General features: G+C 38.1%; 1 protein-coding gene across 6 annotated transcripts in view; it reads right to left on the bottom strand.

Annotated features, from left to right (window-relative positions):
• Positions 1-1,669: 1,669 nt before the first annotated feature.
• Positions 1,670-16,203, bottom strand: part of kdm2bb (lysine (K)-specific demethylase 2Bb) — a 254,278-nt gene continuing 239,744 nt past the window's right edge. For all 6 annotated transcript variants that reach the window (XM_063034449.1, XM_063034451.1, XM_063034450.1 and 3 more), the window contains exons 20-22: positions 8,233-8,394; positions 6,601-6,819; positions 1,670-5,858 (exon numbers count right to left, since the gene is read on the bottom strand). In XM_063034449.1, the coding sequence (XP_062890519.1) occupies positions 5,677-5,858; positions 6,601-6,819; positions 8,233-8,394 (563 nt within the window). In that variant the 3' untranslated portion in view covers positions 1,670-5,676. The remainder of the gene's footprint in view (positions 5,859-6,600; positions 6,820-8,232; positions 8,395-16,203) is intronic.

Below are 16,203 nucleotides of genomic sequence, written 5' to 3'. Positions count from 1 at the left end.
CATCAGTAAATTTTAGCCAGAACTGTAATCACAGAATTATTTGCAACATTGCTTCTGTGTATCTGATTTTATGTAGAGCTGCTAGAAGCCCAGCAGTTTTGGACTCCACAACTTTAAACTCATGAATGAAAATAGAAAATTCTAGAAATTCCTTTGTTCAAGAAAGGTTACAGGGATAACTGTGGGAATTATAGACCAGTGAGACTTACATCAGTAGTGGGCAAACTCTTGGAGAAGATTCTTGACGATAGGATTTATGAGTATTTGGAGAAACATCGTCTGATTAGGGATATTAGGCGTGGCTTTGTGAGGGGCAGGTTATGGTAGTGACAAAACAAATTGAAGGTAGAGCAGCGGATGTTGTGTATATGGATTTTGGTAAGGCCAAAAAGTTCCTCAGGGTAGGCTCATTCAGAAAATCATGAGGCAATGGATGCAGGAAACTTGGCTGCATAGATTCCGAATTAGCTCGACCACAGAAGAGAGAGAGTGGTGGTCGATGGAGTGTTCTACATAAAATCAGTGACCAGTGGTGGTGTGCTATGGTCTGGGACTCCCATTCTTTGAACTTTTTACATACTGTGTGTGTGTGTATGTATAATATATATATGTGTGTGTATATGTATATATGTGTGTATATGTATATATGTGTGTGTATATGTATATGTGTGTGTATATGTGTGTGTGTGTGTGTGTATATATATGTGTGAATATGTATATATGTATGTGTATGTATATGTGTGTATGTATATATGTGTATGTATGTGTATGTGTATATGTATGTGTGTATGTGTATATGTATCTGTGTGTGTGTGTGTATATATATGTATATATATAGGATGAGGAAATGGAAGAGTGGGTTTGTAAGTTTGCAGGTGACACAAAAGTTGGTGGTGTATGTAATGGAGAAGATTGTGTAGGTTACATTGGACATTTAGAGGATGTAGAGCTGGACTGAGAAGTGGCAGATGGAGTTGAATATGGAAGTATGAAGTGATACTTTTTGGAAGATCAAACTTGAAGACAGAGTACAAGATTAATTAATGGTAGGATTCTTGGCAGTTTGGAGAACAAAGATCTTGGGGTCCATATCTCTACGCTCAAAGTTGCTTTGCAAATTGATAGTATAGTTAAGGGATATGGAGCATTGTCCTTTGTTATTCGGTGTGATTGAGTTCAAGAGCTGTGAAGTAATGTTGCAGCTCTTTTTAAGGAAAAAAACAACTCTGGTTAGACTTGGATAATTGTGTCCTCCTTTCATTATAAGAAAGATGTGGAAGTTTTAGAGACAGTGCAGAAGAGATTTACCAGGGTGCTGCCTGGATTGAGAGCATGTCTTATGAGGATAGGTTGAATGAGCTAGGGCTTTTCTCTTTGGATTGGAGGAGGAGAGGTGTACAAGATGATAAGAGGCATAAGAGTGGACAGCCTGAGACATTTCCCCCAAGGTAGAAATGGCTAATACGAGGGTGCATAATTTTAAGGAGATTGGAGGAGTGTATGGGGGGGATGACAAGTATTTTTTTAATATATAAAACAGTATGAGTGTGGAACATGCTGCTAGAGTGGTAGAGGTATATACATCAGGGATATTTAGGAGACTTGATAGGCACATGAATTAAATTAAATGGAGGGCTATGGGGGAGGGGAGGGTTCTGTTGATCTTACAGTACGTTAAAAGGTTGGCACAGTGTGGGCTGAATGGCTGGACTCTGCTGCACTGTTCTATGTTCTTAAATACTTGGGTCAGAGTACATGAGGACAGAACCAGATCACTGACCTCAAATGCCAGCATTATTTTGCTATGTACAGAATATTTTCTGATCTTTTCCAGCATTTTGTTTTTAGTCCATATTTCCAAATAAAAAACTACAGAATCTTGCTTTCGATCCAACCTTAAATTAGGAGGAAACACTAAGCTGTGAAGTTTATTATACTTTAATAACTTGCAAAAACATACTGCTGGAGGAACTGGCATTTTGGATTGAGACTCTGCATCAGGATGGTTTACTGCATTTGTAAATACCCCTGAACTGAACACATCCTAATTTTAGGAAGTGGCAAGGATCTAACTTTGATCCTTGACTTTTTTAATTTTTGGTATCTAGTTGGTTAAGACCAACAGATATTGTCCATCTTAAATTTTCCCTTGTGATGGTGGGAGGGATCACTGCCTTGACTTGCTAAGGTACTCCCAACAGAAGAGTCAGGTACTGAGTTCTAGGATTTGGACCCAGTGCCAATAATGAACTAGCAATTATATTGCCAAGTCAAGCCTGTGTACAACTTTGAAGTGGAAATTGTAGTTGGTGGTTACTCCTGTGCATTTGCTGTTCTTGTCCCTTGTGATGATGGAATAGCCAGATTGATTAATGCAGTACATTTGTAGTTGGTAAAAACTGCAATATTATGAACTTGGGGTGGAGGAAATAGATGTTTAATGATTACATTATCATGTGTTTGTTCAGCTTGTTATTGGAGGTGCATTCATCCAGCCAGATGGGGAGAGTTCCATCACACTGCTGATGTGACCTGTGGTTGTTGTAAAGGAATTGGATAAAGATCAGTTGCTTGTTGTGGGAATCCCAATCTTTAAATTTCACTTGTTGCCAAAAATTTGTGTAGCTTTTTTAGTTGACCTTCTGGACTCCTCGGATACTGATGGTAGGAAACATGGCAATGTAGATGTCATGGAAGTTTAAGAGTTGATGAGTGACTGACTTGTTGGATATTCATTGCCTGATTTGGACAAGCAATACCTGTGCCACAAGTGCCAAGGCAGTATCTGGACAGTATGTTGGTGTTGCTGCACACAGCTATGGATTGTTCTATTTGCAACTGAATTGAATATCAGTTGTGATGTTCACTGATGACTTCCCACATATGCCATGTGAGGCAAGACACTTTTTAAATAATGTTACTCACAATGAGCACCAAGGAAAAGTTCGCATCTTAAGCTCTTCTCATCCAGACTTGGTACGAATCATAGGATTAAAATCAATGCAGAGAAAATCCAGCTCAATTTTGTTCATTGGCTTGTTCTACAATACTTCCAACTTGGAACTTTGTCCCTCTTTATTCCATTTTGTTTTTGGTTTGGGGATTGTTTGAACAATACAAAGCTGAATGCTAAAATGTATTTAATAAGATTTTATTTACATTATATGTATAAAAAATCTGCATGTAAATTACATTGTTATTCCTCTAAGCAGTGATTACCTATGCAATCACTATTATAACTTATAATACTAAAATCTGCCTGGAATAAGTGCAGCTTTCTCAAGATGTTGACAGGTTCAATAGTCCCCAGGCACAAGTAGCCCAAGCATGTGTTTGCTTCAGCTGTATCCCACAGGTTGGCAGATAAAAGCCTTTAGACATTGGGGAATTTTGGCACCAAGGAAAATAATTAATGCAGGGATGTTATTCTATATCACAGTAAAGTATTTCCTATAGCCCTTTCAACAGATAGAGCTGCATCAGCTCTGCTTGCATTGCCAAAGAGGAGTGCTCCAGCAGTGAAGGATCTGATGTGGCTTAAACTCTCATTCATTCTCCATAGCATTTAAGAGGACGGAAGTTGAGGTAAATGGAGAGTGCTTGGGTGGCAAGATAGGGGTGGGCTACAATGATGATGGCAGGCAAAAGGCAACATCTACCTGGAGGAAGATGAATGTGTCATTCTCTGCCATCGGACCAGTTTATGCAGATCCTTTCACCAACACCAAAGCAGAATTAAATTTGTTGTTTAAAACCTGCTTCGGGGTACCAATATGCAAGCAATGTCAAATAAAGTGCTTATTTGACATTAATGGCTGAGTGCACTGTATGCACAGAAATATTGGCTTCTACGCAATTTAAAACGGTGTAAATTGAAATAGAACTGTTGGGTACTCATGTTTAGTAATCACAATAAAGTTTTGTACAGTGACTGTTTTTGCTACATAATTTTAAGATGCCATATCAGCTATACTGAGAAAATGAACATTTGAAAAGGGAAAGCTATATTTTATGATCTGCCAAGTGATCATAAATTTCTTCCAAAGGTCAAAAGATTCGATTGAATCCTCAATTCAGAATGCTTGGCCTTCACTAGAACTAGACAATCTAACTTTAAACATTCTTACAAGAACAGGAACATTATGCAATATGCCAATGGTGGCAATATTGACATAACATGGAAACATACTTGTCCTCACTGGTTACTTCATTAAGTAAATTAGATCAAGCTCAAAGTTTGTAACAGAAGTTGTGGTCATATTGAAACCACCACTGCTTAATATCTTCCCTGACTACAGTGGGTAAACTACACTTAACGGAACATTTGTTAATAACAATTTAGTATCACTAGATTACAGTATCTAACAGTAAGAGTAAGCAAAATCCCTTTCTGATCAGGAAATCTGCAGTGAATAACTGCAGTTTCATATTGGTTTCATCTGTTCTTTGCCATCTCCATTGTATTGTTACCTACAATTCATCACAAAATGTATGAATTTCCCAACTTTACTGACGTTTTCATGGAATTGCAAACATCAACCTCATAACTGAAGAACTGGGTGCAAAGAGCTGAATTTCTTCAAACATTTTTCAAGGGAGGATGAACCTGCTCTTTTCAATCAAGAATGTGGAACCCAGTCTTGTTCTATTGAACTTGTGCTGATCAAGCAGATCCAAAAGCAAAAATATTTCAGCTTTTAAGTAGCCACTATAGAAATAAATTTCTTATTACATGACCCTTCACTTCCATCTTCTCTCAATGCTTACCAACTTGCAGATATAAAATAGGAATAGAAAGTGTTAAGAAAATTGTCAAAGGCTTGTATATTGTACAGCGTTTAAAATGCTGCTCCCCATGAATTTACCAATAGTTCAGCATTGAAGACAAAACTTTTATACAAATTCAGCAATGACAAAATGGCAACAACATTTGGTGGAAAACCAACATCTCATTACAGTGTTATTACTGCTAACATGATTGCCTTAAAGGCATGCAATGATGGCACGTACAAATGTCACAAAGATTGTTCCACGTGAAACATGTGGAACTATACAGAGATTAAACCACAAGTAACAAATAGGGAAATTTGAAATAAATTGCATTTCAATTGTATATAAGTAATAATGTTACCATTGAAATTTCCACATTACTCTCAATAAAGTAATTTCTGTACAAAAATACTTCTGCATAATGTATGATGTGTAGATTGTAACAAAACAGAACAATATTTATAACATGGTCAAAGTGATCCCAATGTGTGGTTGGATCTATCTATAAGATAACCCTTTTTTTTTTATCAAGATGGCATCTTTAAAAAGAACACAAATTAAAATTTACAATGCACATGCTTCAGTTGTAAAACGTGCACAAAAGTCTTAGTTTTTTATCAATATTCTTCTTGTCACATGTTTATACGTACCAAGTAAAAACACTTGTACAGTGTCTTTATTATACATTTATTAAAACTTATGAAATAAATTCAAATTTGAGTGATTCTTCATGTGTAGAAACATTTTTTGTTCAGTTAAGTAGCTTATGCTACCTTTACATTTCTGTCCTTCGTACAGTTCATCCATGTCCATTTGTCTGGTGGCAATAACAAGGAGCTGGTCATAATTAAATGTGATGAAATTAAATGTTCTTTTTGTTTTGGTGTCCAGTTTCTCTTTGTTTAGTTAACTATGCTTTTGTAACAGTTTCTCCTCTGACAAATTGAACTGAACGCTAACAGACATCTCTGCTATGAACTGTTCGCAGCCTTCCTTCGTTACCTGCTTACAATAACGAAGATCTATTCGGCAGATGTTGCCACAGCGTTTGAAATAGGTTAGGCACTGGTCAGTGATTTTATTGCAAACTGAAAAAGATATTATGCAATTTAGTATGGCAAAGATTGACATTTCAACTAATATTCACATTCAATTTTGTGGAGCATGCAACAAATAACGTTTCTGAATGGGGCATGATATACAGGTTAAGTATTCAAACTTGAATATTATAAAATAACAAGTAATGTTTAAGGTATACATATTTTTTTTCAAAGTGTCCCAAGAAATTAACAGAACTAAGGACAAAATAATAAAATATTACATGAAACAAGGTGAACACTGGTAAAATTCTGAGATAAACTTGGCAAAGGCAAAGCAAAAATGGTCATATTTCTTAGCAGCACACACAAAATGCTGGAGGAACTCAACAGGACAGGCAGCGTCTATGGAAAAGAGTACAGTCGACGTTTTGGGCTGAGGCCCTTCGGCAGGACTGGAGAAAAAAAGCTGAGGAGTAGGTTTATTACAATTGTACTCTTTTCCACAGATGCTACCTGGGCTGCTGAGTTCCACCAGCGTTTTGTGTGTGTTGCCTGGATTTCCAGCATCTGCAGATTTTCTCATTTGCGATATTTGTTATCTTGTTAAACAGAGAAAGCCTTCCTAAATTTTGGTTTAAAAATTTCCCCGTGCTTTGTTTTAATTTAGTAATATAAAAGCAGTTTAGTGTCATTGAACTTAATCGCTCACAAATTCCAAATTGTGATATGCAATCACTCATGACATACATGCATCTATTTCACTATTAAATGTCATATCGAATGCACTTACCCGATAGATTGATTTCTGTTAAAGAATCTCTTGTTGTTGTGCCAACTGCTGTTAATAGGTTAATTGACTGGTCTGTCAGATGGTTACAGTAACTAAGATCTAGTCTGGAAAGCATCGGCATGTGCCTAATAATAAGGCGGAGTGTTGCATCTGTAATATCCAGGCCAGCCAAGTGAAGATCCGTCACATTACGTAATTTGCTACGATTGTCAATCTGGCCTTTAAAGAAAGAACAACATTTAAGACCGGATTTTGCTAATTTTACTTAACACTATTAAAAATGCACTGTTAATTATTAAAAGACTAGTGCAGTATCTTGAGATTGTATTACACAATCTCAATCAAGATAACTGATTTATTTGCCGACTTCAACATTCGTTTTAGATCTTTCATTCCAAAATAATAACATAATGAAAAGGTATACCATTATGTAGAGAGACAATTTAACACCAATGTCAGTGCTCAACAAAGCATCAATGCTTTATGTTGCAGTTACCTTATTTACGAACAACACAGAACTCAAAAGGAAGGTTTGCTATTCAAAGTTAAGATGGAAGTACAATGATCTACAAGTTATAACCAATTTACGTTTGAGCTTTCAGTGATTGACAACAGCAAACAAGACCCCCAAGTACAAAATCAAGTTTAAATTTAGACTTGCCTCTGACCAATTATTCAGGAAAAGTTTATGGAACACATTACAAAACATGTTTTCATGGAGATGAACTGATTGTGTTAACTCTGACAGCACCAATAAAATATTAAATCTGACATTCTCTGTTTTTAAAAAAATCCTTAATTTTCATGAGAGATATTTCTATTTGGACTGAATAAATGTTATTTGAACCACACAAATGAGACAAACTAGATCAATATTTTTATCATTTAAAGAACTTGGTATTACTTGTATGAATATATTAAAGCATTAATTATTGTATTGCTTCTTTTACACAAGGTGACAGTGCTCAGTGGTTGTTCTAATGCTTGGCTGCCTACTTTGCAGCACAGATGACTTTGCATATGGTCAAAGAGGAACAATTTGCATGAGAAACTCGGAATAAAAAGCAACTGTTAGTCTCCCCTTTCGCTGTGAAATGGGTGACATCTCTCTGTCCCTTGTTAGGAGGGAGCCTGTGGCCTGTCGAACTGTCGGGTAAACAATAGTTTTTGTTGACTGCAGATCATGGTCTCTTTGGGTGCTTTGCAATTGCTGATGCTTTTTTGCTGAAATAGTTTGGGGGGGAGGGGGAGGTTGATGCTGCTGCTTGCGTGGGGGGAGAGGGGGCTTTGGGATTCCTCTGTTTTTCTGTCATTCTTTCTTTTGGGGTTCCTCTGTTTTTCGTGGATGTCTGTGAAGACTAAATATTTTAGGTTGTATACTGTATACATTCTCTGACAAAACCAATTGAAATGAAACCATTTGAAGAAACTATTTCTAAATAATTTAAAAATCCAAGATAAAGCCACCTCCAATTAAAAACGTTTTAAATTAGATGTATTTAGAGTTTTCACTCAAGATGAAGTATGTCATGTGTATAATGTGTAATTAATGACACCCAATTAAGTAATACAAAATACTTGGCAGATAAATGTAACATTTTGAAACACAATGGAGATGGACAGATTTCCTACCTGGTCTGTTGTCAGTTGGAGGTGAAAGCATATCTCTCATTTGAGCATCTTTTAATCCTTCCACCCATCTGAGATCTACGGTTCTGAGCAAGGGGCAACTAGAGCTGCAAAGTGCTGATATCGCTGCCCAGGAGCAACCGGAAACAATCAAGTCCTTAAGACCTGAACAGTAAGATAAACAAATTTAAATCTATTGTGCAGAGAAGTATGGGATGAGTATGTTAAAAAAAAAGTGCTAATCACAGAACACATGGCAAAAAGAACCACACTGAATGAATGCCCAACCACAGTTTTATTAATGGACGGAGATAACTTTACTTGATGTATAAATTTTATAACCAACAACTCAGATTAGATTGTTGTTGCTATCTATTTGTGGTCAACTATGGTGCTGCTGAAAAATCCATTAATTCTTGCTAATATTCAGAGCTAATTATGTTTAAGGTAACTTAATTATGTTTATTGCAAGTTAAACAGGGTAATTTGTTCTCGATCATCTTTTTGACAGCTATCTGAATATATTTTCATGTTTCGTCTTTTTACTTAAATCTTTAAGTACCTTCTATCAAAAGAAACTTTTGGATAACTTTCCTTTCCCAAAAATTTTATTGAAGTTAAACTGCATTAGCCAAGACTTCTTCAGATACTGAAGAATGAGTATCTGATGGCTTTCCCACAGATGCCAATTCTTTTAGTGTAATCTTTAAGCATATCACAATGGAGAAGTTATACCAGATGTAAGACTGACTGTAGCCACTTGACCAGCAGCGTGATGGGAAAGAAACTAACCTTACAGCGTAAGCACCACATTATTGCCAGAAGAGAAATAGAACAGTATAAAAGGTGATTTGTAAAGGCAACCATCCCAGAACAAAAGCAAGACAGCTTCTACCCGGGAAAATGGCCAGACAGAAACCCTTCATTTGAATACCACAACGTTCAAGGGTCTCAGCCTGAAACATCGACTTTGCATTTTCCCCTACTTGCATGACGTGCTGAATTCCCATTTAGTATATCGTGTTGCTCCAGATCTTAGCGTCTCCCTTCTGTATTTCAACCCCAGAACAAAGGTGCTTTCAGTTTGAAAAAGCTATGCACAAAGACAGTTAATGGTCTGCAAAGTTCTGAGAATACTCAAAGATATGGATAACAACTAAATTGGAAGGATCATCTCAGTATTTTTTTTTTCTTTTCTACCCTCTCTCCTCCCCCTCCCGATATATACTCCTACCTAAAAAGAAAAGAAAAAAAAAGGAACCGCCTGAATATTGGAAGGTTTGCACATGCTCCACGGGATTAAAAATAAATTTAATATATATTTGTTACTTTCCCCAAGGAACCAAGATCTTTATCATTGGAGCTGTAAATAAGGGCTCCAAATATTCAAAAATGTTTCATATTTATCTCTTAAAATCTAAAACATTACTTAGCTTCTCAACTCTCATAGTTCCCTGGGGAATCTCTTTGAACTTCACCATGTTGCTATGTGTTTCCCTCCCAATCATCCAGGCAAAAAGAAAAAAAAGATAGATAAGATACAAAAAAAAGAAAAAAAAAACAAAATACCCCCCCCACTAATGTTGTGACTGAAAAGGTACACAACACTACCCCCCTCCATTGTGCGGGTTGTGGCTATTGCCACGTTTGCACACATGAATAACATAGCGATTGGTCAGTGTTTCTTCCAGCTCCCCCGTAACAAAAAATTGTATATATATAAGAAAAATTAATATCATTATTCCCAGCTAATATTCCTCAAATTTTAACCTTTCTTCCCCTCCCTCATATAATTAATAATATATTTATATATTCATCCGCCTAAAGATCCAACAGGCCTAATCCTTGATCCAGTCTTCATCTTCAATCCATCTCGCTCCCCTAGGTTTGTTCTTGTATCTGGTGAATATTCAAAGAATCTTGCACAAATTCCTCCGCTTTCCGGTAATAGTCAAAAAATCTTTTTTCTCCACCAGCCAAAAAAATCTTCAAGGTTGCAGGATAACGCAATATAAATTGATAACCGTGATCCCATAGGGCTTTATCACTGGATTAAATTTCTTCCTTCTCTTCAAAAGTTCATAACTTATATCAGGGTAGAAAAAAATTTTCTTCCCTTCTATCACCAGTGGCCCTTTTCTCTTCTTGGCAGCTTGGACAGCCGCCTGTAGAATCCTTTCTTTGTCTTGAAATCTTAAGAATTTTTTAAAAATTGATCGTGGATATTGGTCATCTTGTGGTTTTGGTCTTAGAGCTCTATGTACCCGCTCAATTTCAATTGATCGGTCTTCCTCTTTCATTTGCAAGGTTTTCGGGATCCATTTTTGAAAAAATTATATTGGATTATCTCCCTCTATACCTTCTTTAAGACCAACAATTTTAATATTATTACGTCTACTAAAATTTTCCAACACGTCCACTTTCTCCAAGAGTCAATTTCTTTCCATGTTCCAGACAAGCACATTATTTTCTGTTTTTCCCACTCTATCGTTAATATGCTCCATTGTTCTTTCCATCTTCTGAAGTTTCTTATCCACTTTATCCTGTCTTTTCATAGCTTTATCATAGCACAACTTCATGTCTCTAAGCTCTGTTCTTAATTTTCTTAATTCAGCCGTTAATTGCAATAAAGCCTCTCTTATGTCTCCATCGTCTCCTTTACTTCCAGTCTCTTCCAGTTCTTCCTCCTCTTTTTCATCTGTATTCTCTGCGGAATCCAATTCTGACTCTGAGTCACTTTCAGTTGCAGTGGCCGTCGGTTCTTGTAGTTTAAGTTGTGTCGATTTGCGCATGCGCAATTCCGGCATCTTCTTCCGAGAGACCGCTACCGCCGCCATTGCTCCCCGTTCTTCTACGCCAAAGATAAAATGCGTCTCCTCTGAAAGAGATCCAACCTGAATCCGAGGCTCCATCGTTGCAGTAGGCCCTTTTTTCTTCCCATCTCGCGGCGACTTCACAACAACAGACTTCTTCTGTTGCGGTTTACGAGGCATATTGTAGAGTAGTCTTACGAAGTTTATAAGTAGTTTTCGGAAAGTATTTATTAACTTTACTTTGTTTAAAAGGTACTTCGCTGATTTTTTTACGGGAGAGCTGGAATTACACGTCTCAATCCCACGTCATCACGTGACGCCCCCCGATCATCTCAGTATTTGATCACAGAATTATGAATTGGAAATAGCTTTCGGGAGCCATCTGTGATTATTAAACTATGGACAACTGACCAAACTAGACCGTCATGCAATAGAAAATGCATAAAGCAGTAAAACAGGAACACCCACACTGTCTCTGCTGAACATGATGCCAATTCAACCTAATCCCACCTGCCTGCATTCGGGCTACATCCACCCACTCACTGCCTATTCATGCCTCTCAAACATTACTATTATATCTCCCTCCACCGCTTCTCCTGGCAGCATGTTCCAGGCACCTAAGGAGACTCCAGGGGACAAAAAAAAGCTTTGCTCTCTATTGCCTTAAAGCCACATGTCCAGTACTCAACAGGACCAAGACTTTGTACTCTGTCTGTCTTTTTTATACACTTCTAGCCAGTCACCCCTCAGTCTTTGACACGCCAGAGAAAACAACCCAAGTTGGTCCAGTCCCTCTTTATAGCTTCTCTACTCCAGAAAACATCCCAGTGAACTTCCTCTGAACTTTCCACAAAATTTCTACATCCTTCCTATAGCTACAGTTGCAAAAAAAGTTTGTGAACCCTTTGCAATTACCTGTTTTTCTGCATTAATTACTCACTGGATGTGGTCTGATCATCTAAGTCACAATAATAGACAAACACAATCTGCCTAAGATAATAACACACAAACAATTGTATTTCTCATCAATACTGAGTATGTCATTTAAACAACCATAGTCTAGGTTCTAAAAAGTATGTGAACCTCTGGGGTAATGCCTTCGACAAAAGCTATTTGGAGTTGGGTGTTCCAATCGATGAGATGCGATTAGAGATATGGGTTACTGACAGAACCTGCTCTTCTCAAGAAAGATCTGTTTACGTGCACCATGCCTCGATCAAAACAACTTTCAAGGGACCTTAGAGGAAGAATTGTAGATTCTTTCCAACTGTGATAAGACTGCTGAACGGATCCTGACCCAGATCTGGGCCGTACCCTCCAAATATCCGGACCTGCCTCTTGGTTTTTTGCACTACCTTACTTCCCATTTTTCTATTTATGATTTATAATTTAAATTGTTAATATTTACTAATTTTTACTATTTTTAATATTTAATATTTGTAATCCAGGGAGTGGGAAGCGCAGAATCAAATATCACTGTGATGATTGTACGTTCTAGTACCAATTGTTCGGCGACAATAAAGTATAAAGTCTGTGCATGAAGCTGGAAAAGCTGGAAAAGCTACAAAAGCATTTCTAAAGACCTGAGTGTTCATCAGTCCACAGTAAGAAAAACTGTCTACAAATGAAGGAAATTCAGTACTCTTGCTACTCTCCCTAGGAGTGTGCGTCCTGCAAAGATTACACCAAGAGCACAACGTGCAGTGCTGAAAGAGGTGAAAAAGAACCCAAAGGTAACAGCAAAAGACATGCAGAAATCTCTAGAACTTGCTAAAAAGTATCTGTTCATGAGTCCACTATAAGAAAAATACTAAACAAGAATGATCTTCATGGAAGGACAATGCTCTCCAAAAAAAGAACATTGCTGCAATTCTCAAGTTTGCAAAATACCACCTGGATGTTCCACAAAGCTTCTTGGACAATACTTTGTGGACAGATGCGACTAAGGTTGAACTTTTTGGCAGAAATGCGACTACTGTGTTTGGAACAGAAAGGGCACTGCACATCAACACCAAAATCTCAAGCCAACTGTGAGGCATGGTGGAAGGAGCATCAGAGTTTGGGGCTGCTTTGCTGCCTCAGGGTCTGGACAGCTTTACAATCGTTGAGGGAACAATAAATTCAAAATTGTATCAAGATATTTTACAGGAAAATGTCAGTATAGCGGTCCGACACCTGAAGCTTAGTACAAGTTGGATAATGCAACAAGACAATAATCCAAAACACAAAGTGAAAATCAACAACAGGATGGTTTAAAAAGAAGAAACTTTGTCATTTGGAATGGCTGAGTCAGAGTCCAAACCTTAACCGAATTGAGATGCTGTGGCATGACCTGAAGAGGGCTGTTCATGCAAGGTATCCCAGAATATTGAAATAGTTTTGTGTGGAGGAATGGTCTATAATTCCTCCTTGCTGTTGTGCAAGTATAATCAGTAGCTACAGGATACGTTTGGTGGAGGTTATTGCTGCCAAAGGGGATTGTATCAGTTAAGTACAAGGGTTCACATACTTTTTCCAGCCTGGACTGTGAACGATTAAACAATGTGTTCAGTAAAGACATGAAAAGTACAATTGTGTGTGTTATTAGTTTAGGCAGATTGTATTAGTCTATCATTGTGATAGATAAAGAATAGACCACATTTTATGAGTAATTAATGCAGAAAACCAGGTATCTACAAAGCGTTCACAAATGTTTTCTTGCATCTGTACAAACATGGCCCAACTAAAGTACCCTACACAACTACAACAGGTCTTCCTGACTGTTATATTCAATACCAGTCACCCGTAAAGGCAGGTATATCGTACACCCTCTTCAGTAGTGCGATCCCTCAGGTTGAATATGATGTTCTCCTAACAGGTTGTCTATTGATGTGTCCTCAGATGGCTCCAGAGGCCGATCCGGAATCCACATATTCTAGTGCAGTGTGTGTAATAGTAGTGATAACTGTGGTTAGTTGTTGGGTCTTTTGCAGCTGCCACTTGCTCTCTGCAACACAGTGGGGGTCATTCTCATGTGGCACAGCTCCTCCTTGAACTGATTTCCCACAGGTATATCTGTCCATTGAGTGCAATGTCTTCTCAGTTTTAGATGTAATGAAGCATTTCCTTCGCATTAAATCCCTCTGCACATCAATGCTCCTAAGGATCAAAGTTCAACACCTCTAACTTGTCTAGATTAAACTCTGTCATTTCTCTGCCCACATTTCAAACTGGTCTATGTCCTGCTGAAACCTTTGATAACCTTCCTCACTACCCACAACTCTGCAAATTTTTGTGTCACCTTAATAATCAACCCACCTGGACTTCTATCAAATCAATTTAAATATGTTTCAAACAGAAGTGCCAGCACCGATTCTTGCAGTCCAGTCAGATAAAGAAGCAAAGTTTCAAAGTCGCTTTGTGGCAGACTCATCATTTTCAGTGGGGAGTTATCTGGATTTGATATCACTCAAGGTCCACAAGACCTAATTACGAACAAAATAGTGGTCACTCGCTGGTACAGAGACAATAGGTCCATTTTGAAACAGCTCCCCACAACATCTAAGGCCTAAGCAGTGGCAGAAGAACTGGTTACTATGGCAACACCATGGCCTAGGTTAAAATAGTGAAATGCGGAAAAATGATCAAGAGACACACATGGGGAAACGGTCAGAAGCAACCAGACAGCTCCCGTGTCTAATTGGCTGAGTTGGGTTTGGAGGAGTATTTTGGAAGTTTGGTGTTAAAACGTATAAAAATAGTAACTTTTGTGCACTGGCAGCAACAACTCTGGAAACCGACAGTTGACAAGGAAGAATTAGATAAGAAACATGAGCAGCAGTCAGAATCCTTGCAGTACTGAGCTTGGATTCAGATAATTAACACAGTGGTTTCTGGTTAATTGGGCCATTGGTGGGACAACTCTTAAGGAACAAAAACTAATCAAATAAAATAGCCCGGATTCCCTTCATTCATGTGGGACACTATGCCACTTAATTGGGACAGGAGACTGTTGATGAACAGTTTCTAATTAGGGTTAGTCAAGTACACTTGTGTGACAGTTAAGACATTACACCATGCTTAGAGCAAACAGTCTTAAAATGGCATCAGTTGTGTGTGTTTGTGTTCAGAAAACATTCAAATCACTGAAAGCTGGTGAGAAATCAGAACCGTTTCGCTCACTGTGGTTTTAAGCATTCAGAATTGGAAATGCAGTGATTTCACTACTTTAACAAGTTAGGAAATCTGAAGAATTTGAAGGTATCAACCAACAATCAACTTGAGTGCTACTTTTGGTCCCCAACAGGCACTCAGCTCTCACCTGTGGCTCCAAGTAGCTGTTTGCATGCGACAGAGGCCAAAACCAGGTGAGAGCAGCCGGTGGGTCTCATACCCCAGTGAGATAGGGACATGCCCGTCCTAGCATGCAAAACAACTCTGACAGTCTGGGTGGGTGAGATCTATAGTGAGATCTAATGGCCAGGTCGGCTGTTCTGCAGAGATGCGCAGAGGACGAAGGGCACAACCAAGCATAGAAAAGGTAACAGTTATCCAATACAATCAGGGAAGACTTCAGTTGTGATGTCTACTTGTACCACTGGACCCAGATTTCCGAGGCCAAGAGAGTGGAACAACTCCACAGCAACAGCTTTTCCACTTTAAAAACTCTCCTGCATAGGTTTCCTGTCATTGTTGGATATGATGGACAACAACCAGTAGTATTGGTAGTGTTCTAATTTGTTCTGTATTTCAGTTAAATACAGAATTTGTTAAACAGTCATTTTTTAATATACCTTTTTAGCTATTTCCATGAAACTTCAGCTAATTGGGGAAGCTGATTAATTAGGCCAAAACGCACTGGTCCCAATGTGTCTCAATTAACCGGAATCCACTATACAGGATCCCTTGTGGCACATTGGGTGGCAACCTTCACCATTTCTTTAGAATTTGTGTTTTTTTAAAAATGAGACTGTTGCTAGCTTGACGCTCAATCCAGCATGGATAGAAAGTGTGCAAGGAGCCTGTCGGATTTGAAACCTGGGACCACTCGCATCGAGGTCCAGTACACATGCCACTACACCACTGGCTGGCGAACTGTTCTTAATACTTAGTGATTAACACAACAGTACAAAGCTGGTCTTAGCGATTTGCATAAAGATAATAAATAAAACAGGTGCTGGAG

This window comes from Mobula hypostoma, chromosome 27, assembly GCF_963921235.1.
Source record: "Mobula hypostoma chromosome 27, sMobHyp1.1, whole genome shotgun sequence".
NCBI lineage: Eukaryota > Metazoa > Chordata > Chondrichthyes > Myliobatiformes > Myliobatidae > Mobula > Mobula hypostoma.
Note: the sequence above shows the minus strand (reverse complement) of the source record. Positions and strands in the feature narration are given on the sequence as shown.